General features: G+C 40.1%; 1 protein-coding gene across 1 annotated transcript in view; it reads right to left on the reverse strand.

The window, feature by feature from the left end:
- LOC122787719 (WD repeat-containing protein 62-like) overlaps window positions 1-27,419 on the reverse strand; it is a 1,689,893-nt gene that overhangs the window by 1,062,731 nt on the left and 599,743 nt on the right. The window contains exons 11-12 of the mRNA XM_044054617.1: window positions 12,721-12,846; window positions 7,109-7,179 (exon numbers count right to left, since the gene is read on the reverse strand). Coding sequence (XP_043910552.1) covers window positions 7,109-7,179; window positions 12,721-12,846 — 197 coding nt within the window. The remainder of the gene's footprint in view (window positions 1-7,108; window positions 7,180-12,720; window positions 12,847-27,419) is intronic.

Raw genomic sequence — 27,419 nt, forward strand, 5'->3', positions numbered from 1 at the left:
GCTCCTGTTGTGGTAAATTCTTACACAACTATACTACATCCTTCCTTAATCACTGCTGCAGTATTCCTTAATCACTGTCACAGTATTCCTTACAATAAGAAGAATACAAGAGCTACTGTAAACGGAGCCTGCATTCCTCGTTATAAAATTAACACAATCAAAACTTCAGCAGCCCATGTAGAAGTCCACTCTAGTCACACAGTGGACAACATTTTCACCAAGAGGGAGAAACTGGTTTTCTTGGAGACTCAATATGAAGGACGTCATTTAGGAGCTGTTTAATCTCCAACCTAGAGGAAAATGGTGGAGCCAGAGGCAGACAAAGAAATGGCTGACAAATGAGCTTTAACAGAAGACTACGTTAGACAAGAAAAGAGCAACTCACACAAAAAAAGAATAGGAATATCCACTCAAAGGGGGTTCTGTTCATTGTTGTGGCACCAAGAAGAACATCTTACATATTACAAGATAAAGTTTTCTAATAGCAGGTTTTCTGGCCTCCTGTTCCAAAATCATTTACTTACTTTTTAGCGATTTTATTGAGCTTGGCCAGAGGGAGCATGAGAACAGTGGAAGCTATGTACCCAAGGACCCAGGAAAATTCCCTGGTCATGACTAAAGCCAGAGGACAAACAGAATGGAAAAAGGCAGTGAGAGAGAGGGCCTTGGGATAGGCAGAGATGCCAATATGGGAATGGTTTGAAGCCTGCAGCCAAGGAAAATACAGCTCTGAGAAAGCATCAGAGACCATTTCTGGTGAACCCCAGACTTTAACACTGAAATAGTAAACCTGATATCCTGAAGCACAGCAGTGGGGAAAGAAGTCTGAATGAGCGGATCGTTCAGGTAGAAAAAGATCTGAATTCCTCTCATCTGCAAACGGCAATGACATTTGTGAGGCATTTAGTGAATACCCTTGGGGCAGTAGAGAGGCCAAAAGGCAAAGCACAGAACTGAAAATGCAAGGAAGAAACAGAGAAACATAAACATTTCCTGAAAAGGGGATGGATGGGGATGTCAAGGTAGGTATCCTTGCGATCCAGAGACCACAAAGGCCTAGGGTAAAAAGGGAAATCAAGTCTGAAGAGACAACATCCAAAAGGAAGGAATTCTGGCAAAGGTGTTGAACTGGAAAATATCCAGAACTGCCTTTCAAGTGCCCTCTTTTCTGGGAATTACAAACATTCTGGAATAAAAAAACCCTCCCTGCCTGTGCAGGAGTCATAGCTTGAATGGTGCCCTGGACCAAAAGAGGGTAGAGCACCTCTGGGAAAAGAGGAAGTTGTTCCTGAACAGATTGAGGGATGCCCAAAAAGAGAAGGGATTTCCAAACCATGAAATATGCCTGGCAGATAATGGGCAAAACCCAGGAATATATTGTGATCGTTACCCAGTTTGGAAGAAATAAGGAAAGACAGGGGATAAGGAAACCTGCCCAACAGAAAGGAAAAACAAATTGTCAAATGGAACCAGACTTATCCTTGAAGGCAGGCTTCTGGGAGGTATGGGTTGGAGTAGACTTAGCAGGAGGCACACATCTAGAGCTCTTTTTTCCTTAGGTGGAGGGTGATGAGCCTATGAACAAAAGCAGACTTGCAAGGCTAATTCATCTAAAATTTAGGAATAGGAGAAACAAAAACATGCTTCAACTGCTGCAAGGCTTTACCCTTATCCTGGAGGTACTTGAAATGTTCAGCAGCAACAGCACAAAAAAAGATTGTTATTATCCAAAGGAGCATCTGACAGTTTTGGTCATAATGTCATCAGGCAAAGCCTGAAGACGAAGCAAAGAGTAACGCCTCATAACTGAACTAAAGGCAGCAGCCTTGGTGGAGGAATAAGCTGCAATGTAGCTGCATTTGATAGAGTGGCTAGCAACTTGAGAGATACAGTCCAACAAGGAAAGGGCAGAAGCCTTCCCCTCGGAATCAGGGAGGTCAGAAACCACTTTGGAAACCTGAGAAAGGATGGACAAAACATACCTGGTCATACGAGTCTGGTAATTGATGGCCTGAAAGGATAAAGTGGCAGATGTGTAAACATTTTTGCCTAGCCCCTCCATAGACCTATTACCCTTATCTGAAGGGAACCACTTGGTAGAGGGCAACAGCTTGGAGAGCTAGTTAAAAGAGACAGACACTACAGAAGGGTAATTATAAAAAATTTACATTAGTCATACATGTTGTAAAATCTATCAGGTTTCTTAGGTCCAGGGGGCTGAGAATCAAGGGCCACAGAAGCTAGTGAAAGGTATCCGGGAGGGCAGCCAGAACAGGGGGAACACAGCCTATGCCTTAGGAGATTCCATCTGGAGGAGCTCATAATGCCTTTTCCGAATGTCAGACTTGAGAACAATCCCACAAACTCCATCATGAAGTTTAGCAAAAGGGGAACCTGGACTAATATAATCTTCTTCCTCTGAACCACAGTTCAAGGGAGAAGGAATTTGAGAAAAGTAAGCCTTAGACTCTTCCATGGAACCCAGATGCTCACCTGAAGAATCTAGTTCCCTAGGTCTTTTAAGAAGAGTGGAAGACCAGGGAAGGTCAGGCAAGACACCCCTCGAGGAGGCTTTAAAGCCTCAAAATCATTAAATGACCCCCCGAGTAAAATCCTGTCATTCACGTTATGAATTGTTAACTACAGGAAACATGCTTGCAGTTCAGTTTCTTTTTCTGCAGGACGCCCACACAGAGCACCCTCAGAAGGTTAGACCCTTCGTGAAATTCAGTAACTGTAGTAGGAATCATCTGCAGAATCCCCCTTGGTCCCTCCAATATAATCAGCCGATGTTCCCCCTCAATGTCAAGAGCAGACTTTGTAAAGCCATCCGAAGATATGCGAGAAGTCGGATCCATGCTGGCCCACGACTGGGTAGTGGCAGACGAATTCAAGGCAACCACCAAACGATCCTCTGGGCTTTCACTAGCCTCAAGTGAAACACTGGGTAAGGCTGGACAGCAGACTTATCAGACCTAAGTTTTTTGGTCTTTTCTTGTCAGACGGCTAACCCTTGGGACAAGATTCCACCATAGCACCCTGAGCCAAAAGCTTAAGATGTTGCTTTTGAGATAACGAGATAAAGACAGGAGATGAATAAGTAGGGACTTGGAGACAAAAGCCTGGCAGATAGAACACTGCGTATAGTCATGTGAAGCACCCAATGAGAAAGACACTGGTCATGATGGTCTTTATGGGGAATCTGTTTCCCACACTGACATTTTCCTTTTCTATGATGACATGAACCCAAAAGCACTAAACAAAAAGAAAGATAGGGAAAAACCCCAATGGGGTGCTTATCTTAAATGTGGCCTGGTAACCAGGACAACAGACCAACATTAAAAAAAGGCATTTGAACTGGCAGCAAAGTTGTTCTGAGTGTGAGCTTCCCTATGTCACCTTTAGGCCTTACACGTTGTGTGGGGAGCCTACGCATGATGTATAATGAATGCTTATAAGTACTAAAAGTTTTGGTAGACTGGCGGGCCATTGGGCTAGCCTTTGCAGGAGATGCCTTAGGTTACAAATACTGCAACAGTGACATGGAAGGGCATCAGCTACTGCAATGCCTTTGCATAAAGGTGGTCCTCTAATAACGTTGGGAACTACAGTTTAGGCTACGGAATATATTAGCTGGACTAAAAAGAATGACACAGGTGATCTTATCATTGGATAATCACCAGTTGGCTTTGCAAAATACAGATAATGCCTGCTCAACCTGGTTGAGCTTTTCAAAACTGTACATGGGCCATGGATAAAGGGCATTCAATCAATGCTGCCTACCAAGGCTTTGCCAAGCCTTCAACCCTATTCCCAATGCTGGGATTATCAACAAACTCTTTCTAACTCTATCTTAAACCATACATAGTTCCCTGGATACATAACAGGCTACCTGACAGAACTCATACCATTAAGGTTGTGTGCATTTGCTCTTGACAGAAAATCATCACCAGTGGTATATCCCACTGGGCTCTCTCCTGGGCTTCCTCCTCTTTGGAGTACAGTTCTCAAACATGACAGCTGAAGTTAAGAACTGCAGCCAGCTAATCAAGTTTGCAAAAATTCCATTCTGAAACTAATTCTTCAGCAAGGGCTGGACCAAACAAATGTTTGGTATGCTAAATCAATCTTACAATCAATACCAAGAAATGCAGCAGTTTCTTCTGGTAACTCAAGCATCACAACTACTAACAATAAGAGAATGTTCCACTTAAATCTGATACAGCTGTCAGGGACTTGGGTATTTATAGTGATAAAAGGTTCTGGTTAAAAAAATCCTTCTTTTCTAACTTGCACAACCAATCATTTGTGGTATTTCCTCAGGGTCCAAAGATATAGCCCTACTTCATTCTTCCCTTATTAGGTCCATTATTGAATATACCACTCTAAGCACCTAAAATTGACTTGGAAAGACCTTAAACGTTACTCACCAAAACAAAACACTGGTCTCATTATCCTTAGCTACCCTGATAAACTAAAATCTTTGTCCCTGTACTTGGTGTCAGACTCTTGAGAGGTAATATTTACTTAGACTGACAAACTATGGAAGACATGGTACATTTTGAACTTCTTAAAATATATAGAACCAGTGGTAAGGCAAACACGCATTCCAGAGACCAGATGATGCAACAAGTATCTAACCTGCCATTATCCACTGTTTCTGGAAGTGGCTGCCTTTACACATCAAGTAAAGTACTTCCCTAGCAACCTTTACAACCAGCATAGATGACTGGGAGTAGGTGATCACAAAGTTTCACCTGCGATATGTTGAGAGCACTAATAGTCTCCCACCGTATTCATATATACATTCTCAATGTCTCTTTGGTCTGTGAATCTATGAACTTTAAATGCAGTAGCATTTTCAAGAAGGAGACGCATCAAGTATTATGAAAGAGCAAACTACTGGAATGATGGTCTCTATAACTGCGCAGGACATTTGTGAAATAAAATGGTCAAACAGGCAGTAAGTCCTCGAGTATTTATGGCCAATATATACATAAATGGAAATACACCAAACACCAAGTGTCTCATATTTGATGGCAGTGTTTAATGAGGTTTTCAATAAGATAGTAAGACCTAAAACAAAGGTAAGCTATATTACCAGGTTTGTTGAAGCGGGTAAAGACATTTGTTTATTCCTGCAGGCTACATATCATTATCAATATTCAATCATGACAATAAGTTATTTCAGTTCATTATAGTAGACAGACTGGCAAACCTAATGCTAGAATTAATGGACTATCATTAGAGATGTGGCTTTACTGTGCTGAGAGAAGTGAAAGGTAAGTAGAGATGAAATTGTGCCAAAGATACAGAAGAGGAAACAGATGATAAATGCTGGGGATGCTTCAGCTGCATCGATCTACCTATAAGGCCTGGAAATTTAGAATATTTGCAGAGATTCTATGACACAGATCCAAAGTACTGGGACTGAAATACAGGCATATATGGAACACAAGGGCACAATTTTGGTACTGCCAGAAACATAAGAATAAGATGGATTCGTAAGGGTTATACTGGAAAAACTGCTAGGTAAACAGGGGTAACCATATGAAATTTTGGGACCAGCTAGGCTGAGTCCCAAAACACAAGAGAATGAATGGCCCAAAGAACGGACTTGCGTATACCAAGTCCGAGATGCCATTTCTTGAAATATTTCCTCTTCAATGAGGTTGTCAATCTCAGAGCTATAAATAAAAGTTTGGAAGCTTTTGGGGTGCAGGGGGCTTGCCCCCCTACAAAAAAAAGTTTAAAGAAGAAGAGTGATTTTTGAGATTTGCTCTTCTGTGTTTTTTTTTTTTTTCCAGCTTGTCGGCACTCAGCATTTCGAGTGTCAACATTTTAACAGGAAACCATAAAGAGGTGACACCTCCCAAGTCACTGATGCTTCTGGGGTATGACAAGGATTTGACAAAAAGAAATTAGCAGGTGTAGGTAAGCATGATAGTGACAGCTCATAAAATGGTAATAACCAGGAAGCAGGAAATCTAACTCTGAGGAGGCTTATTGCTGAGGCAACAGATACTAAAGATGAACCAAAGAACAAGGAAATTAACATTGCAAAGACATGTTCTTGGCATATGTTTGTAACAAGATGCTTGTTACTGTATAAGGAGTCAAATTAACATAACTAGAAACAAAAGTAAATGTGGCACATTTCACAATTTGAGTCTCTTACTGATGACACTGTACAATTTTTGTTAAATCAGTAATGGACTGTTTAGTGAAAATTAACTTAATACAGCCAGGCTGACTTCCCAGTCTGGAAGTAATAACAGAAGAAAGTGCAGAACAAAAGCAGTTTCTCACTTTAGTCAAAAAAAGAAATTGTGTACATTCCAATTGATTTTTTTGTATTTATATTCATTTATAAGTTAATATATGTGTGGGAATGTTTATGTCTCTCATCAGTAAAATGTGTGTCTTAAATATATGTGAATGCACCTTTAAAAAAGGGGGGATTTAAGCCCATATCTCAAGTTTGAAAACATTGCACATATAGCTATATGAGAAGAGATGATTAAGCTACACCAGTCACAGTATCTGCCCTTTTGTTAGCTTGATCGAACCGAAGTATATTATACGGTTAAACTGTGTGTGTGTGTGTGCTCGTGCGTGTCCATCCACCCACAACCCCTTTTTCTCATTTTTACACATGGGGTTTGAGTGTGACTTCATCATTGACACTCACCTGGAGCAAAGGTTTACACCACCAGGTGGCTAGCCCTGCTGCAGTAGTTCTTACACACGACTCTCACATCTATGGCCAATTTAGAATGTTCAATCAACCTACCGCATGTCTTTGGAATAGGGGAAGATACCAGAGAACCCAAATGAAACCTCCACAAACACAGGTAGGACATAAAGACTCTACACAGAAGGCGCCCCAGCCAAAAATCAAACCAGGAAACCTCTTGCTATGAGCAGCCCCCCCCCACATGTATGTTTTAATTTGGAGATGTAAATGAAAGACAATTTATTTAAAAACATCCACTATGTAGCTCTACTAAATACTTTCACTGCCAACACTAAGAAAAGTAATTTAGTTTGCTATTAGTACTCAATAACAGATCTTCACATGAGACAAATGACTTCAGTAAAGCCTTACCTGGTGCGCGGTCCGAAAATAGATACTCTTATCTGCCCCGCAGCTTATCATCTGAACCTGGCCATCAGCAGCTGCATGCAAAAAATAATTAGCAAATTATAAACCACATGGTAACGTATGTGCACTATAACACAGCAAATGAAAGATAAATAAGTCAATGTAACCACATTTCCTATATAATCTGTGTGTTTCTACAAAGCTTACTGGAAGAAGCGTGTTTGTACAGAAATAAAAGTTATAGCCAAGTATACTTTTATACCCCCCAAATTTTCCAACAGGACTTAAGTAATTGCTCAACTAAATGGAGTTATCTGTCTTTGACACACCAGCTGATAAAAAACAGTAAAACTAGCAGTGGTATCCCTGAGCTGTAGGAGCCAGTTTTCAAAACTGCATCTCAACATCTGGGACAAGGTACGAGTCAGTTAGTCTAGTTCTTACACTAGAAACCCTCTTACAAAAGGCTAATCAAAACAGCAAATAAGAAAGTTTATCATCATGCCATCACCACAAATAACTTCGAAAAGTTTTTTTTTTTAACTACTCGCATACTGTACTTTTTCAAAACAAAGGTATGCCAAATGTGAGGACACAGTAAAAGGAGCATTAAAAAGGGAGTTATTCTAGGAGATTTTTCAAAAATGTTAAGTGTGCATATCAAAACTCATTCACTTCAAGAGGCTACTAGAGAGGGTGCAAAAATGGGTACAAGTGTCAGAGAGGCTGCAGACAGAGGGGCTCTTCATGAAAGAAGACGGATACGGACATTACTGCAGTAAATAATGGATAGTTACTCCCTGTTACCAGCAGATCTTTGAGGAAGCTACCAGCTAAATGTTGGGATTTTTTCAACATTTCTGCACTTGGAGTAGCTCCTGAGAGCTCACCTAGCACTTCTGCCACTCAAGTCAAACTCGGCCCCTCCCCCATCTATGAGTAAGCAAAACCTCCAAGAAAAGAACCAAAAAAGCACTGCATGCAGAAATACAATAAAGTACACTTACTAGCTTACAGGAACATCTAACTGTAACAGCAGCAGGATGGAGACATTGCCCAGTTACAGAGTAACAGCAGACAGGTAACAAGCAACCACTGCAGAAAGCTACCCTGAAGATCAAGAGACAGGGAAGTTAATGTAATATAACACTTCAGAAGGCTTCTGCAGTGGTTAACTATTTGAAATTATTCTAAGCAGTGAAAGAATTAATCCTCTCAGAAGGTAACAAAATAAGATGACCTAGGGCTCAGAAAATTGAAACCTGAAGAACTTCAGTTACCAAAAGAAGGCCACCTTATGGAATCATGGTTCTAGCACTAGTGTTTGCTGAAGGTATGGACCAACAACCACTAGTCACTGCAAGAATATTTACAATGGTGGCATTCCCACTAAAAAAACATGAAAGCAGTTAACCCTTCTGTGTTACATTTGATAACACCATTTCCAACAGATGGCTAACCACCTCATGACACAATATAATACAGTTAGCAATCTAGCTGGAAAGGGTCTGCTTAACACCATTGTATGCATGCTGCAGCAGAAAAAGTGAGAGAAACAGATGTTTTGTCTCCATAAACTATTCATCTTTTTCAGGTAAGATCTGTGCTGATAGTTGACATCCATGGTGTAAGGAGCTATTTCTGTTATCAAAAGAAAAAAAATGAGAACATTAACAGATTGGTTTAAGGGCACAGTAGATCTCACACTGTTGATGAAATGCGAGTTGCTGCTAATGGACATCTGATCATTCTGAAAGACCAAAAGATGGTACTCTTTAAAGATAAAGGCATGCAGCTCCAAGATGCTGAGAACATAGGTGGTGGCTACAAGAACGGCACCTTCGAAGAGGCAGACTTATGACCTACTAACATGGCAGTTCACACATTGGATGGGCAAGACTAAATAATAACATGTTCAAAGGAGGAGAACGATTTTTCAAACGTGACGAACACAGCTGCATGCAAGTGTTCCTACATAACAGTAAAACGGAGTTAACGGTACAACACAGCATATGGGTTATACCCACCTTACTTGGTCTTCTCCTCATTAGGGGCTGCAAAAGCAGTGACATCTGTGAAGTACCAGCACTGGTCTCAAACAAGAAGGCCCTGACACAGGTGTGTGCACAGCACTTTGCTTAAATGTACCTTAAGCAGCCCTTGCAGCCAATGTGTTGGCAGTAAATATGTGCATGTGAACTAAACATTCCAAATATATTGCCAACAGATGCTGAAAAACAAAACTAACTTGTCATGGTACTCATGGTAAATACCATCAACATAAAGTAAAGTAATTTACTACACAAGTCATGAGAAATGGTGGAATTTCTTTAAAACTCATTTCTGCTGAGAAGCCAGTGAAAAAAGTGCCTTGGAAAGGGAGCAGTTTTGGACAATAACTTGCTAATTAAAGTTATGACAGGGATAATACTAAATAAACCTTAATTCCACAGAAAGATTCTCTAAATATTACAAAATGATTCGCTGTACAGTCGCTAATCAGGATGAACCTTAACTGCTAAATAGTAATCAAACAATGCAAGGAAAGAACAGAATAAAAAAATATATATATTATTTGTAGTAGTTAAACCTAAGCAGTTCCAGAAGGCTATTTTCGTAACCATCCAAATCTACTAGAAATATAAAATTTAATAAACACATCAGTTATATAATAACCACAGTGATACAGCTTCACTATCATGACATTTATATGACAAATACAGCAACAATATGTCAAAGAAGAAATGCTCCTGTACAAGCATTGAAATGGTTTCAACGGTCAGAAAAGCTTCCTTGGTTGTTTTACTCCTATAGGAAGCCACAGCATTTCAAATGATGTATTAAAAAAGTGTGTTGAAGAGTAGCTTCATTGCTAAAGTGACCTCCCTACTTCAACCACCTACAGTCTCTGTACTCATGCCTACAGAATGAACTGTGAAAGTAAATCTCCGTCATATTTAACAGCTGCTATAAATGTTCCCAACTCTAAATAAAATCATTTGTGTTAGCAAGTAGAGTGCACAATCAAGGTTGCTAAGTTCTGCCATTTTTAATCTCTAACTGCATGTAATAAAAAGTACATCTACAGTTTAAAACAAATAAAAAAGGAAATGCAGCTTTGTATACCTTTGTATAACGCCATCTGACTGATCCCCCCATTGTTCACATGAACACATGCTGCATGCAGATGCAGTCACCAGTAATGTCCCATTGCATTAAGTATCTACTTTGATCTTTTGCAACACAAACTATTCAGTGTTTCTATCTTAACATTACAGTATCAATCTCTCACTTCAGCTAGCAATTGTGGACCCTGCTTCAGGTCATTCTCTAGACAGCTGCATAGTGCCAGATATCATTTGTGGACCTGCCAATTGGATTGCAAGGTATCTGTGCAACTCTGGAATCGGATCCAGCAACATTTATGACCATTTGAAAGCATACCATAACGATAAGGAAGGCTGTGGCATTTGTAACCCATGCTCCCACAGGTAAAGATGTGACTACTGCTGGATTTCATTTTACAATACCATTCATGTCTAATTGCAAACTGCCTCCAACTCTACTGCAGCTACTGTGTGATATGCTTTTAAACCATACCTCCCAGATATTTTTCCCTGCTCCTACTAACTTTTTTAATGGTCAATCACTGATGATTACAAGTCAGTCATTAAGAAATACATTAAACGTTCATACTCCTAATTGTTCAGAAAATGCATGTTAATGCATAATTTGTTGTGCTACAAACTTTTTAAGCGAATTAGAGTAATATCAAAGATTGTCCATTTTGCTAAACATGGGATTGTCTGGATGAATTTAATGGCAGGCATTTGTGATGATCAGTGGGTCTACTGAAGTAGTTGACATCTCCTTCAGTGTTGAATCTACTGGCTTAAGGCAGATACTGGATTTCATTACTACCAGCATTTTAGTTTCTAATATCAAACAGATATGTTTTATGCATCACAGTCTTTTAATCCCAAAGTGAGCAGTGATCTATGTGTTCTGCCTTAGCTAATGAATTATTATGAATTTGCCTTTGGGCGCGCGCACACACACACACGTTTGTTTGTGCCTGTACTGCACTCCATCTCAGTTCCACCACCTGAATGCGGTACCACGTTATGTCAAACCAACTATATATACATATTTATGTATGTGCATGTGAGTGTGTGTGGTTGTACTACATTTTGGTGAATTTTACTGATTTATTCTTTGGCCAACAAAATGTACTGCAGGATAGTTTGTGTGACCGGCAGAATCATCGATCACCATTTAGTCACCTGTGTATTTTGCTGATAAAGATACCGGGTTGTGCATTTAAGGTGTGTTTTTGCAGGGCAGGGTTGGAGTATGGGTTAACCAAGGGGATAAGATTTAGTGCTGTGTGTGTAAGTGTGCATGGTGAGTATCCAAGCTGTTTTATGCAGTGGCTGAGTTAAGGAAATGTTTTTTTCCAAGGTAAGTTATTAGGTCAGAGTTGGAGTCAAGGCTACCACACAGTTCTGATCAAAGTTTTGTTAAATAGTTAAAACTGAAATGTAACCCTGTATGTGGGTCAAAAGAAAAAGAAAATTATATGAGCATCCTCTAACCTACTTGAGTAAAGAACAGAATTACAATAGAATTTGCGTGTATAATGCATGAACAAGACAATGAAAATGTTATTGATTTTTTTTTCCATTTTGTCTAGTGTATGTGATCCCATGTTGTAAAATCTATAATGTGATGAAAAAAATGTAAAAAATTGCATAAAAGCAATTTTATTTTCACATCACTTATTAAATCCAAATGACAAAAAAAAAACTCTTCCTAGATCTGCAGCCATTAACATCAATCACAAAACCTTTATTTCTTAACCCATATTTCTTTACCTCAAAACAAAAATGTTCTGAGTACTGATACTGCTGTACACACTGCATTTCAACACTATAGCTACATGTACAAAGGATATCTATAGGGGAACTTGAAACCAAAGCCCCAAACAGGGCAAAGATTTAATTTGATACGTGCTAAGCAAATGTGCTAGCTTTTGGATATTGGTGGTGCCATTGTGTTCACTTAAAACCATGGGTGCATTCTGAAGTTGTTCATGCTAACAAAATTCACAGCAAACATGCTTCACTTTGAACTTTTTTACAGTATAAATTTATGAAAGAACTCCTCTGGGTATATAACTCGTAAAAAGTATACATGGAAGTGAACCATGCTTGCATAGTGGGATATATCAACACTATCTGGAAAATGGGCACACATCTTTCAACAAAACCACAAAATGAAGCAAAACCTCAAACAAAAACAAAATGAAATAAATCACCAGTCACTCGCCAAGCATTACTCTTTATTGATGCAGCTGGTACCTCGGCTACTCTCCTTCACAGATTCACACACTGTCTGCATATATCAATGATACGTCTCAACTGTAACCATGCTGCTTGGGAACCTTTTGGTATATTTTTGCGGTACCACAGCTTGAGGTAGGCAGTTCTTTAAATCCAGTCTAATGTTACTTACAGCAAGAAGAAATTAAAATATCAGATTAAAAGGCCTATTTTTAATACAAACTTCTGTGGAGATCAGCTGCTCAGCAAGAAAATACATACATCTGGACTCACCTGCAAACTTTACAGCTGTAATAGAAGATGAATGATCATCAAGTGTTTGCTCCAGGTTATAACCACTGTCCACATTTAAAACATGGATTAACCTGTCCCGGCTAGCTGTAGCCAGAAGATTCATACCTGTGTATTAAAAAAATGAACAAGTTAAACAGCACATAAATCAGAAATTACAGTTCCTGTAATATGCACTACAAGAATCAGTAACCAAGAGCTTTGAGTATCTTCTTGTAGTTTCACTCATCTATAAGTCAACCTGGCAGCAACATTCTGTGTTGCTTGAGGGAAACAGATAAATTCTTACTGTTAACAGGTGATTGGGGAGGAATCTCCTTGTAGGTCTGTCTGTAACATGGCTCATTATCTCTTCCATTCTTAACTAACAATTCTATTTTCTAGTGCTGTTACATTCAGTAACCTCATTAGAGGAGGAACCTTGCACCCCCCCCCCAGTCTGCCATTTTACCCCAAACCCCTCAGCAAGAACAATTTATGCAAATCAATTAAAAAATAACAGGCACATTCTTTCAATATCAGCTAAACAATGAAAAAGGCCTTCCCTTGACAGGAATTACAGTTAGTTACCTTTGAAATCAATCAGTATTCAATTTGGAAAATTCCACACTCAGCATTGCATACCCCAACAACCATTATTTCACTCTAAGTTTTTAAGTGCTTTCATTCTCTGTGATTGGCGTTTCTGCACTCTTATTACAAGTACCAAACAATCAAGAACAACAATGAAGATGTGGCACATCTACTGCTCAGAAGTGAAATACGAGCATATGCTTGTCCAAAGCACAGCAAAGGCTAGCTAGACAAAATGCTCACTCGCAGGAGCAGAGAGGAAGAGTATTCCTCACCCATCTACAAGGATTATCGTCACATGTCAACTTGTACTATAAGAAGAAAACAGTTACAGCTAACAATAAGGACCGTCCCCACACACACACACACACACACACACACACACACACACACACACACACACACACACACACACACACACACACACTGATGGGTTCTATGGTTGGCTTGAATAACCAGCAATAACACCTCTTCAGAAAAATGAATAAGGGCAGAATAATCGAGGAAGCGCTCACAAAACACAGTACTGGGGAAGACCCACCCAGAAGGTTTAATTCCATGGATGCAAAACATGTAGGGGACTGGGATTTCAAAGATGGCTGCACATTCATTAACACCTTCATTTCAATTCTCAGTGTGAAAACAGAAACTGAGAAAAAAAAGGCCAGTGAAATTGTAAGCCTGGGTAAAATTCAGTTACCAGCTAGTAAGCACACTGCCTGTATGTCAGCAAAGAAGTTGTATAGAGAACTTGAAAAAAATCAACCAGAAAGAGCAAAGAGAAAACACTGGCATTGGCTGGGAAGAATCCTGCAGCTACTGAGCAAAAAACAGTTAAAGGTTCAACTTTGGTTCAAGAGATGGCTTCCAGTAATTTAGAGAAAAAATAAATCATATGCACCCAGAAATGATTAAAATAAATCAAACAAACTGAAGGAGTATATCAACTCAACAAAATGCTGGAAAAAATGGAAGAAGCTTTAACTAAAATTGCAAAACTCAAAGTTTGAAATGACATTTCACTGAATATGAAGCTTCTCAGGACGAGATCTTTCAAAAAGTACTAGACTAAGAACAGCAAGCAGAGAAAACCTGAGATTTTCTGCAGTACCAGCGTAACTGGAAGGAAGAGACTGTCTACTGTCTTAACATTATGAAAGGACAAATAAGCAACTGGACTGGAGTTCCACAGCAGGATTTGTAAATTGATAGGACAAATTGAATGTATGCTCCAAATCTGGATTTGAGAAAGCAGCCAAGACCTACATCCATCAAGGTGCAATCATGTCAGCAGAAAGAGTTGATCCTGTCGAAACTGTGGCAGAAAGGAAAAGTACTAAAAATTGGAGATGGCAGAGTTTGTGGAAAATTATTATTTTCTGTGCGCCAGGCAGAAGAGAAGCAAATTTATCCCAGCAATCAGGGAATGTCTAGAGAGGTGCGAGATTCAGGCTGCTATATCCAGCTGTCTTTGCAGTACTTTTTCCTGGAGATTAAAGATTTTTTTAATGCAGAACAGGCTAAGGATGAAATAAAGTTTATCCAACAAAAAGTGATGCATAAGAGGACAGAGATTCTCATTCTTCTGCCAAAAAAGTCAGAGAAACTTTGTGCCAGTCAAACATTTTCTAATGTTCCAAAGGAAAATGATTGAGATATATAAAACAGGAGTTGATTAGAAGAATAAGAAGTACCTTGGACTTGAACCAGAGTCTGGTGTGTGGATATGAACAGGGAAGACCAGCAAAAATGAAACTAGTGAATATGGGAGAATGTAAAGCACCAGACTGGTGAAGCATGGCTTTGCAAGAAAAGGGGCACTTGTTGACTTTGTTAAACTTGTTGGACAGTATAGCATATTCATCACCTTTTGTCATCGATATTTAAAATTACTCTAAAGAGAAAAAAAAGAAGTAAAAGTAAAACAATATTTCTTCCTATTAGTATCTGTACAAAAACTCTTCATGACAAACTGCATGTCATACCTCTCAACCGTGCAGAATTTCTCTGTATTTACCAGTTTTGAGGGTAAAATAAAGGGGTGCCACGGATTTCCAAGAGGCCCCTTCAATTCTATTTTTTTTTCACAGTTTTTTTCTTTTTAAGTTGTAGTTCTCACTCATGTCATCACGATGAAGTCAGCTTCGTCAGGCATACTGCCAGCCTGTCGAAATTTGGCTGAGGCCTCAGACTGTATCTGTGTTTACCTTTTTATGTACATTCTTATGTTGAATGTTCGAGTTTTGGATTTAGAACAGAAGGGGGATGGGCAGGCAGCAGCACATAGCGAGCAGAGCGGAGAAGCTGTCCATTTTAATATTTATTCAAGTTAACTTCTGCATTTTTCCAGCCAAGCCAAAAAGAAACAAGCAAGTTGTACTTGTATTTCTACAGTGCAGTGCAGCAGCAGTCTAGCTGCCTCTGGACTGGTCCACCCAGCATCTGCACTCCCAGGAATCCCAGACCCAGGATCAGGATGAGAAATTTATCTCCGGCAGCCTCACATAAAAGAATAAAGAAAAAAAAAACACATATATACTAGATTCAGCTGTTAGTGTCTGACCAAGTCAGTCAGTGTAGTGAGGCTTCAATATCTCTACAGTACCACGGTTAATGTATTTGTTTTGAGGTTCACTTTGACAGATATTTTATTTTTTAATTTTTTGTTTATTTGTGGTGTTTTGTTAACCGGGGGAGCAGTGGACAGGACTAACCAATTTCAGTCTCAGCTCAGTAGTTATTACAGAACAGACAATTAAGATGCACAGCAGTGAGAAGAAGACACACTGTATGCAAAAATGGTAAGTATAATACAGAAGAAGCCATAACAATTTGTGTGCAGTCTGAGGTAGAATGACCATAGAATGTGTTCAGATTCAGCAAGGGCTTAGAGACTGACAGAGTAACCATTCAAGTTCTTGCGGGACTACCCCCATTAGTTAAGTATTCACAAGAGGAAAAATGCTAATTGCACTGACATTTTGTTGTTGTTTGCAAGTAATTTCTTCAATATTAAGTATGTTGCAATAACTGAACATTTAGTAAATTTGTTTGTTAACTTGGGGAGATCAATGAGCCACACGGACTTTCTACAGATACACTGTCAGGCTGCCAGTAATGTACTGTACTGTCTTCATTTCCATTCAGACCATTTGAACTTTTAAAAGTTTGATCATATGGTCTCGGCCATATGAAAGTCGAGCTTTTAAAATTTCGATGATCTGAAGGGGACCCTATTTGTTAACCATTCAACCAAATCAGCTGATTAGCTGGCAATGACTGTAAAGAAATAAACTATAGCTCCTTACATCACCTTTGTTAAAATAAAGGTCCAACATATTTCTGTTATCTGATTTTATACATGCCAAGTTCTGTACGTTACATTTTTAATAAATGTTTAAGTAATCTCTTAGCTCACTACCTCCACCACTTCAGTATTCAAAAATTGCACTGCAGCCCCATTTATCACTGGAAACATCCATGTCAGTGTCTCAATGACCTCTGAATAATACACTATAGCAACCTCACAAAATAACTTCATTAATAACTAGTCTCAGTTTCCTTTGTTTTCTTCAAAAAAACCTGTCTAAGGATCTACATACCTTTGTAAGAAGTTATACATTTTATACCCAAAACTACAGTATTTTGTGTGCTATACAAATTTGATATTTATATAATGTTCGTGTCATCTTCTATTTTGATTACGCATGGGAACATTTTCTGTCAAGCTACTTTAGGGCTGAAAAGTTCACAGTACACAAAATTCTGCATCAAATGATTTAGAATAAATGAACCATTCTTTCTATGAAAGGCAAGGTTTAATTTGTGCCAGAATTTGCCCGAGTGTTGCTACCTTACCTCTAAAAATGAGATTGCCTACATTCATTCCAACATCAAATCTTTCACCAAAATCTCTGCAATTTGCCTGTCAGGTACTCTGTGGAATACGGGTGCTGAATTAATTGAAACTGTAGCCTCAGACATGGTGGTGTGACTGCAAACCATATAATAAACCCTTCCTGTTCTTGTAGTGCCCAGTATAATTATCCACTGGCTCCCATGAACCTTTAAGCCATACACAACTTATTCTGAAGTTCTTTTGCATGCAAGTGAAATTAGCATTTTCTTCGGTGAATTTCCAATTCTGTATGTAGAAAGAAAAAAAAAACTTGTTGCATTCCACATTTGATTTGATGCAATAGGTATGCAAGAGCAAGAGGTCAGCACAAGAGTATGACTGGTGCTTAGCAGGGACGGCACCGACGAACGAAAAATATCCTGCTGCTTCCAAGATGGATACAAAGTTTTATCTGCAGTCTTGCTGTCAAAAGTGAGAAGCTGAGTGCCAGTAAATGGGGTAAAAGATGTCTTTTCAGTGTGAACATGGAGTTGTTAAAATCTATATTCAGTTGTTTTATTCATTTAGAATTTTACTGGGGTAGAACACTGATCCCACTGGACCTACTTCAGTCTCAACACAGGATAAACACAACAGTACATGTCATTATATACAAAGTGAATGACAAAATGCAATACATACGTATATTACATACACAGTTAATATAGTTGGTTGAGGATATAAAGGCAATAGATAATAGGCATTATAAAAAAAATAAGACTGACAAAACACAATTATATACAGACTGGAAATCAGAGTTGGCAAGCTGAAAGAATCATAATCAAAAGAAAAATCAGAGCAAGGTATGCAGAGAGAAGAAGGGTACGAAGAGGTTAAGTTATATGACCAGAAATATAACAGTTGCGTTTTCCTAGTGTCTTGAAATGTGCTTTTATTTCTTACTGGAAAATGGGGTTAGAGGAAAGATCTTTAAGAAAAGAGGGGAGAAAATTCCACAGTTTGGGACCAAGGACTGAGAAAGCATGGTATGTGGAGCAAAGCCTAGACTGAGAGATTTGGAGGAGGGGACATGAGTAGTTAAGATGTCTAAAATTGTATGTTTGTACATCTCTGAATAGTCTAACATCACTGCTCTTCTGTTTATTTTGTGTTTAGTATTGTCTGTTCTTCAGAATGCATTTAAAAGTGGGTATTCCACAATGCCACTGGAGTGGGTGAGGTTACACCATTATGCACGCACATTTTATGTTAATCAGCATACAGATTTTTGGCCAGATGTACCCATTTTTCAAGGGCCTTTGGCCTAATTTTTATGATTCCAGGTTGAGAGGTATGCTGCATCTTATAATGTAGTGCAGTTTTGCAGTGTGCATAGTCAGGGTTATTTTAAATTGAGGAAGTCATTTCAGTCACTAATGCATATGTTAAAGATATTAAAGTGAGGGAGTACTTTTTAGTTATAAGAAAATAGACAGAGTATAACAAGAAAAGAAATATTGAACAGAAACAAGTTTAAGTTGATATAGTGTTGTGATCTTGGACTGCTGCAGCAAGGAGTAAAAGTGTACTGATTACATTATATTCAGAATTAAGATAATTCTGGTTTTTACAAGATGGATGCCTAGATTAATGTACTTGGCTTAAGCTATCAAATTTTTTTGTAAACAAATGTGTTTGAAAAATAGGGCAAATGATAAAAGCTATGAAAAAAACTAAGCTTCTTGCACCTGATTATAAAGCATTTATGCTGTACTAGCTAAGAGAATGGCAAAGGTGTTGCCAAAATTGATAGATATGGATCAATGCAGTTTTGTGGAAGGGGGAACAAATGTCAGACAACATTAAAAGAATAATGATCCTTTAAGAAAATGCTGCTGTTGTTGGTGGGTATTAATGCACAAAAAGAATTTGACAGAGTAAGCTTGGACTCTATGAGTAGGGCAATGGAAGCATTTACATTCTCTGATACAATAAGGTTAATTAGGGGGATATATGAAGGATTGGAGGTAAGAATTAAAGTGGCAGGGTTCATATCTGATAAATTGGGTCTGAACAGAGGAAGCAGGCAGGGGCATCCTCTTTCCCCTTTACCATTTGCTTTATATTTAGAGCCAGTGGCAAATAAAACAGTGGACTCAAAAATTCAAGGATATAATTAAAGAAAAGCTGACTTTATTTGCAGACAATATAATTTGGTAATTGCTATAACCAGAAAAGGTCATCCCAGTGTAACATTATTTTCAAGTATTTTCAAGGTATAAAACTGATGAAGGTAAAGCAAAGGCTATAGAGGTAAACTACATATCCACACATGAATTATTTAAAAAAATGCCCATATACATGGGGACATGATTAAATGAAATATTTAATAAGAGTATGTATTAAAAAGGATTATGTTATGGAAGCTAAGGGTATGTGGGAAGAAATTAAACAAAAGATGATACAAAACATTGAGAAAATGGAAGCTCTTGTTTGCGAATAAGGATAGATAGTTTTATACACAGGTCAGGAATATTTTATCAACCAGAGGAGAAGTTGTACACAATAAGTAATAAAGAAATTAAGAGATTTATCTTGAAGGGAAGAAGAGCAAGAGTTAAGTACGATAAGATGATTGTCCCAACAGAAAAAGGTGGTTTAGGATTCCCTGATTTGAAGAGATATTTTAGAGCTACACAGTTAAGGCACATATATAATACAAGCAGCAGGTTATGAAGTGGAAATGGATGATGGTGATGTGGGGGTCAAGAAACAAGGAGAGGGTGGGAATTTGGATGCAGAACCTTAAGGAGAATAACCACCATACAGAATATTATATTCATAAAGTTGCATAAAGTAGTTTAAGAATTTAGCCAACACAGGAATGGAGAAAGGAGAGATTGCCAATAGGGATGACTGCAAGTAGGGGTACAGAAAATAGGCAAAAGGGATACTGGAATTTAAGAGAAACTTGGTAAAGGAACCGAGATATTGGGAGCAAATAACTCAAGCGGGAGAGATAATAGAGTGGGATGAGGCCAAAAAGAAATATGGATTGCAGGTTAGAAACTGCCTTCCCTACCAGAGCTTGAGCTCAGATTACAGGCAAAAAGAAAGGGACAGGAAATTTTAAGTGAAAGACTTGATCTGGTAGAGCGTTTAGTTGAATCTAGAACAGAATAGGAAAGAGGTCTGAAGTGTCAGAGAATGCTGTAAGTTAGCTTCTAGGCCATCACTGTCTACCAGGACAGAGGGAATAACCTTGTATCCCCTTGTTTGTTTCTGTGACCAATAAAAGAGGGCCTGGAGACAATAAGTGGTGAAGAACTTTTAAGACCTAAATCACTAAAATGTCTTTAATGTTTATGAGCTTTGTAGCATCCGAAGAAGCCCATTCACCTTGCATTTAAACTCCCCTGGACACTGCTCCTCATGTAAAATCTGACAAGTTTGTCTGGGATAATTGAGCTGGGGTCTAGGAGAAATGTAGGCATGGATTGAGAGATATATGATCACTACACTAATTTAACTCATTTCACAAAATTCAAGCACTAGTACCTGGAACTCTAAGGGACAAAGGTGTTGGGGCCAAATGCAAGTACCATTTTTTAAATACCTTTACTAAATTATTACTTAAGACACAGATAAACATACATTAACAGAAAACAAACCATTTAAACATTTTTCCATTTAAACAATATAAAGTGCATATATTTTATTTGCTACTGTCATCAGTCCAAATTAAAAAATAATTGCTGAATTCTTGCTTTACCTTAAACTTCACTTTGCCTTAGCATTATTCTGCATGTATTGTTCCCACAATTTCAATTTATTTCTATGTAATTTGCTCCTTACCTTGTTTAAAGAGCCCTTTTCCAGTTCTTTTCATCTCTTTTATAATATTCAATACTTCAAATACAATTGGTCTAGACGGATTTCCATTTTCTACTACTTGCTTTTTGTCAGCCAACAGAATTAAACTTAACAAGGCCTAAATGTCTAGGCAATTCAGATTCTGCTCATAGCTCAAAAGAATCATTTCCTTAGTTATAGCCATTTGTTCACTCAATATTGCTGACAAAGTACTCTGGAAAAATTTTAATGCCTGCCAACTCATTACACCGCCAAAACGCATGTTCCCAATTGTCTCTCTCTTCCGATCACATCTTCAACTTTGCCATCTACAGTGGATATAAAAAGTTAACCACCCCTGTTAAAACGTCAGGTTTTTATGATATAAAAAAATGAGACCACAATAAATCATTTCAAAAGTTTTCCCACCTTCATTGCGACCTATAGTATGTACAAGTCAATTGAAAAACAAACAAATCTGTTACGGGAAAAAATATAAAAAATAAACAAAGTACGGTTGTGTACACTTACCATAAATGTAGATGTTTGGGTGTATTCACTGCTGCAGTCCTAACCATTGGCTTATCCATGCTGTGGTGGCCCTCATTCGGTCTGAATACCAGAGTCAAGGTTTTGTGCATTGGCTGCTGTCGCTTGCTGGGTGACGTCAGGTCATCCGAGCTATAAAGGAGAGCAGGCAACGCCATTACCTCAGTTTGTCTTGCCCTAACCAACCAAAGAAGTCCAATGTTAATAATTATTAGTAGTCCTGGGGTCAGAGACCCAACAGAAATATGTGTCTCTGTAAGCAAAGAAGATATCAAAGGGAAGGAGGGAGGGAGGGAAAGCATGACTGCATCAGTGAATTCACTCAAATATCTACATTTATGGTGAGTGTACACAACTGTACTATGTTCTTTGTGTTTCACTGCTGAAGTCCTAACCATTTGAAAGATTCCTCTAAAGCTGAGAAGGGTGGAAGGTTAATAGAAACTTAAGATTGGGTGAGCATGCCCTGCAGAAGTGCAGAGGCAAACCCAACCCTAGCTTTTGAGAATCGGTTCAGACGGTAATATTTGGTGAAGGTGTGGACTGAAATCCATGTGGCAGCTTCCAGGATGTCCTTGGTGGGTACCCCTCTAAGGAATGTAGTGGAAGTAGAGGTTGCCCTAGTGGAATGGGTTCTGATGGTCCTAGGGAGTGGTTTTCCATGCAAGGAGTAGCAAAATTGGATGCAGTGTACTATCCATTTGGAAATAGTCTGTTTGGATATTGGTTTCCCCTGTGCCCCTGTTTTAAAGCTGACCAAAAGCTGGTTAGTTTTCCTTTGACGATCCAGATAAAATCTGAGTTGCCTGTGCACATCCAATGAATGCAGTATCCTTTCTCCCTTGTTCTGAGGGTTAGGGAAAAAGGTGGGCAGATGGATGGGCTGGTTGAGGGTAACATCTGAAACCACCTTTGGCATGAAGGAGGGATTGGTTCTCAGGGAGATCCTGTCTGCATGGATGAAGATAAATGGCTCAATGGCCATTAAGGCTTTAAGCTCTGACACTCTTCTGGCTGAAGTAATAGCCAGGAGAAAGGCAGTCTTCCAAGAGAGGTACTTTAGTTCTGAGGCTGCTGCAGGCTTGAAGGGACGCAGACTAAGCTTTTTTAAAACATAGTTCAGGTGCCAGGCTGGGGTGGGCTGTCTTCTGGGAGGCCTGATATTAGAGGCTCCTCTAAGGAATTGTTTGATAACTGGGAGAACAATGGCTGTTCTGCATCAAAGTGTCCTGAAATGGCAGAGGCATGGATCTTTATGGAGAAGAGAGACCATTATTAAGAAGATCAGCAAGATAATCCAGAATAAGAGGAATGGAGGGCAAATGTAAGTCTGCCCCCTTGGACTGGCTCCAGCAGCAGAATTTTCCAGTGTAAGATTTTCTGGTGCTGGGCCTTCTGGCTTCTGTGATGATGTCAAGGACTTCCATGCTTAGCATAGACTCCTTGTTGGTTAAGGTAGAATAAGCCATGCTGAGAGCTTGAGTGTCTGAAAGTCTGGGTGCAGCATTGCCCCCCCCCGGGATAGCAGGTGAGGTATCCGAGGTAGCTGCCAGGGGGGCTGGTGAGATAGGCTGAGCAGCAGTGGGTACAAGTGCTGGCTGGGCCAATCTGGGGAAATGAGTATTGCTCTTGGTTTTTCCTCCCTTATCTTGATTAATACTTTTTGAATGAGAGGAAGAGGTGGGAATGCATACAAAAAGAGGGTATTCCAAGGGAAGGTCAGGGCATCGACCTTTCAGGCCAGGTGATGGTACTCCCTGGTGCAGAATGTCTGTACTTGGTGATTTAAATGAGATTCAAAGAGGTCCACCTGGGGGGTCCCCCATGTGTGGGTAATTTGCAGAAAAACATCTCTGTGGATTTGCCATTCGTGTGGGTCCAGCAGGTTTCTGCTTAGGTGGTCTGCCAGGGTGTTGCTGATGCCAGGTAGGTATTGGGCTATAAGATGTAGTCCCATGGATGAGGCTGCTAGCCACAGGTTCATGGCTAGTCTGCACAGGGGGTAAGATTGAGTCCCCTCCCTGCTTGTTGATGCACATTACTGTGGTGTTGTCTGTTTTTATGAGAAGACCCCTGGTTTGAGGAAGGGTTTGAAGGATGCCAGAGAGTTTTGTACTACTATCATTTCCTTTTGGGTGATGTACAAGGGTAGTATTTGTGCGTCCCAGAGACCTTAGACACATCTGCCTTCTAGGTGGGCATCCCAGGCTATGTCCGAAGCATCTGTAGTTATGGTCTTGTCTGATGGACGGAGGGTGAATGAAGTCCCTTGTTCAGAGCACAGGCCTGGGCCCACCAGAGGAACTCGGATCTTATGCAAGGGATCACAGGCAGGGAGGTGTCCAGAGATTGTGAGTGTTGACACCACAGGTTCTTTAGGTACCACTGAACTTTCCTCGTGTAGTCTGGCCAGAGGTACCAGGAGGATGCATGAGGCCATGTACCCTAGAGCTTGTAGAAAATTCCTGGCAGAAAGCTGGGTTTGGGAGGGCAGAGTAGTGAAGTACTTTGGTAGGAAACTTTGTTTTTCTGGGGACAGAATGGCCATATGCTGTTCTGTGTCCAGTAAGGCTCCCAGAAATATGATTTTCCTGGTAGGTGTCGGTTTTGATTTCCTTTCGTTGATAGTGAACCCCAGAGAGGTGAGTAGGGTTTTTACAAATGAGAGGTGCTGCAGCAGCAGTTCCTTGCAGTCTGCCTGGATGAGATAGTCGCCCAGGTAAGGGTAAATCTGTACATTGATTTGCCTGCAAAAGGCAATGGCAGGGGCCAGGCATTTGGTGAATACCCTGGGAGCAGTAGATAAGCCAAAGGGCAAAGCAGAGAATTGAAAGTGTAGTGATCCTGCTCTGAAGCGCAGGAATTGTCTGCATGATTCCCTTATTGGGATGTGCAGGTAAACATCCTTTAGGTCTAAGGTGACCGTCCAAGCTTTGACTGGCAGCATTGGAAGAAGCTGTTGTAAGGTATGCATTTTGAATTTTGGGATTACCAGGAAGGTATTGAGAAAGGATAGGTCCAGGATGAGACGTCAGGTCCCCTCTTTCCTGGGAACAAGGAATAGTCTGGAATAGAATCCTTTTCCAACTTGTTCTGGAGGTACAGGTTCTACTGCCCCTAGGGATATTAGGCTTTGCACTTGTTTTAGTCCTTCTGCCCATTGGTTTGGAGGTAGGTCTGGGTACCTTCTTGGAGGTGGTAGTACTTGGAAATTGAATTTGTTCCCCTGAGAAAAGATTTTTTTAAGACCCATTGATCTCTTGTTATAGAGTTCCAATATTCTCTGCATAGAGATAGCCTTCCTCCTAGCTTTCGGTGTGGTGGAGGCAGTCAGAGATGGGAAAGGTAGCTATTGAGAGTTTTTTCCATACAGGGTTGCTTTTGAACTCCCTGCTCTAGTGTTTGAGGGGGGGGGCACTGTTTAGTTCTTTGCTGGCCCAGGGTTCAAGTCCTGGTGGGTCTGTCCCTATAGGTTTTGCCTTATGCCTGCCTGTTTGGTGCAGGAAAGTACCAGTGTTTAGAGGGAAAATTTATGCTGAACCTAGGAGGTTGTACTTGAAGAAAATTAAAAGTCTGCATCAATTTTGCTTTGTCTTCCACCTTTTTAAGTACCTCTTCAGTTTTCTGTCCGAAGAAGCCATCTTTGTCAAGAGGTGTAGCCATGATTTTAGCTTTGACATGATCAGGGAGAGGTTGTTCCTTCAGCCATACATGTCTTCTGATAACAGACCCTGTCATTGCTGCCCTGCTAAAAGCTTCTAGGGCATCAAATCCACAGTGCAAGGAGTACTTTGCCACCTGAGATGAAGAGTGCAGTAATTCTGTTATGTCTTTATTGTTGCCAAAATTTGGAAAAGCAGAAATTTTCTGTTTCAAAAGTTCCAAAGTGTGCTGTTGATATTTGAACATATGGAACTGACAGTTGAGAGCTCTTACAGTTAAAGTTGTAGAGGTATATACTTTTTACCCCATTTGTCCAGGGCCCTGGATTATTTGTCTGAGGGAGAAGGATTCTTTCCAGAGGTAGCCTTAACTCCCTGAGTAATCACCTCTGGATCTGCTATAGGTTTTCTGTAGAGGAATTTATGTGAGTCAGGTACCCTGTAGTACCCGTCAGGTTTTCTGGTGCAGGTGGAAGGGTGTCAGGGGGTAAGGCTGGATTCTTGGTAAACATCATATACCACCTCCAAGATGGGTGGGATGGCCAGAGGTCTGTGCTGGGATAGGTCCAGAAACTCTTAGTCTTTTCTTGGATTGAGGGAAATCTGTAAATTCTCATTGGAAGCGTTCCCTGGGAGTGTGGAGGGTATTTCCCAAAGGAAAAGTCCTCCAGAGGTGATGCAGAAAGAATAGATTCTTCTGCATCTGAGTCTTTATAGGCAGTAAGAGGATTTTCCTCTTCAAAAACAGGAGTCAGATCCCTCTGAGTCTAAATCTGACTGGATGTCTGGAGAAGGTTCCCTTCTCCTTTTGGCTGGACTGGTCTGATTACCCCGGATGAAAGTGATGAGCTCCTCTGCCATTTTAAGCATTCTAGTTTGAGGAGGGGGAGGAGTAGTGGAATGGAGACTTTTTGCTGTTTTCTCTGGAGTAGCTCTAAGTCTGGTCTGAAGAGTGCTGTTGGTGTGTTAGTCAGAAGAGAGTGTGAAGGCCTTGAAGTGAATTTCGAAGTGTGAGCGGTAACCTCGGAAGCCAGTGCCTGTGTAGCGGCTCCAGACCCAACAGAGGCAGACACAGCCGAAGACTCGTTAGGCGATGTAGTCATCTGCGGCATACAGGACTCCGAAAGGGTCTCAGTAGAGGCTTGCGAAGTAATCGAGTCAGGCATCAGAGGCTGCAAAACCGCCTAACTGAATTCCGAAGAACTGAAGACCCTTTTAGTGGTGGTGTCATTGGTAGGCTTTGCCTTATGCGGTCTGTCTCTATCCTTATCTTTATGTTTTTTCAGATCATCTGCGGTTTGCCGACTGATGGACACCATATCAGTAAATTGGAGACGGAAGATGAAAATAACTGGCTTCAAACAGAGCTCTATGATGAATAGTTCTAGCGTTAAACAGGGCACAGAACCGACAGCGGGATACATCTTGATCTGGGCCTAAGCAAGTGACACAGTAAGCATGGAAGTCTCGGTATGGTATTTGCTTTCCACAGGCGAGACAGTTGACTTTTTCGGACATCTGTTAGTGCAAGAAAAAGGGAGTACTTAGCTTTAGACATTTTCAGCTGAAGTTCGAAATCTGGAAACAGCCGACCGGCATTGTTGCAAATTGCTTCTGCTACAGGCTCCATGGCAAGAAAGACTGAGGTAATGGTGTTGCCTGCTCTCCTTTATAGCTTGGATGACCTGACTACACCCAACAAGCGACAGCAGCCGACGCACAAAACTTTGACTCTGGTATTCGGACTGACTGAAGGCTACCACAGGATGGATAACCCAATGGTTAGGTCTGCAGCAGTAAAACACGAAGAACATCATACAATACACTGATTGCATAAGTGCGCACAGCCTTAAACTAATAGTTTGTTCAAGCACCTTTTGATTTAATTACAGCATTCAGTCTTCTTGGGTAGGAGTCTATCAGCATGCCACATCTTGACTTGGCAATATTTGCCCACTTTTACTTGAAAAAGTGCTCCAAATCTGTCAGATTGCGAGGGCATCTCTTGTGCACAGCCCTCTCCAGATTTGCTATTGGATTTAAGTCTGGGCTTTGGCTGCGCCATTCCAAAACTTTAATCTTCTTCTGATGAAGCCATTCTTTTGTTGATTTGGATGTATGCTTGGGGTCATTGTCATGTTGAAAAGTGAAATTCCTCTTCATCTTCAGCTAGTCTAGCAGACGCCTAAAGGTTTTGGGCCAAAAGT

The sequence above is a fragment of the Protopterus annectens genome, chromosome 1.part0 (genome assembly GCF_019279795.1).
Source record: "Protopterus annectens isolate FY-2018-M chromosome 1.part0, PAN1.0, whole genome shotgun sequence".
NCBI classification, from domain to species: Eukaryota; Metazoa; Chordata; order Ceratodontiformes; family Protopteridae; genus Protopterus; species Protopterus annectens.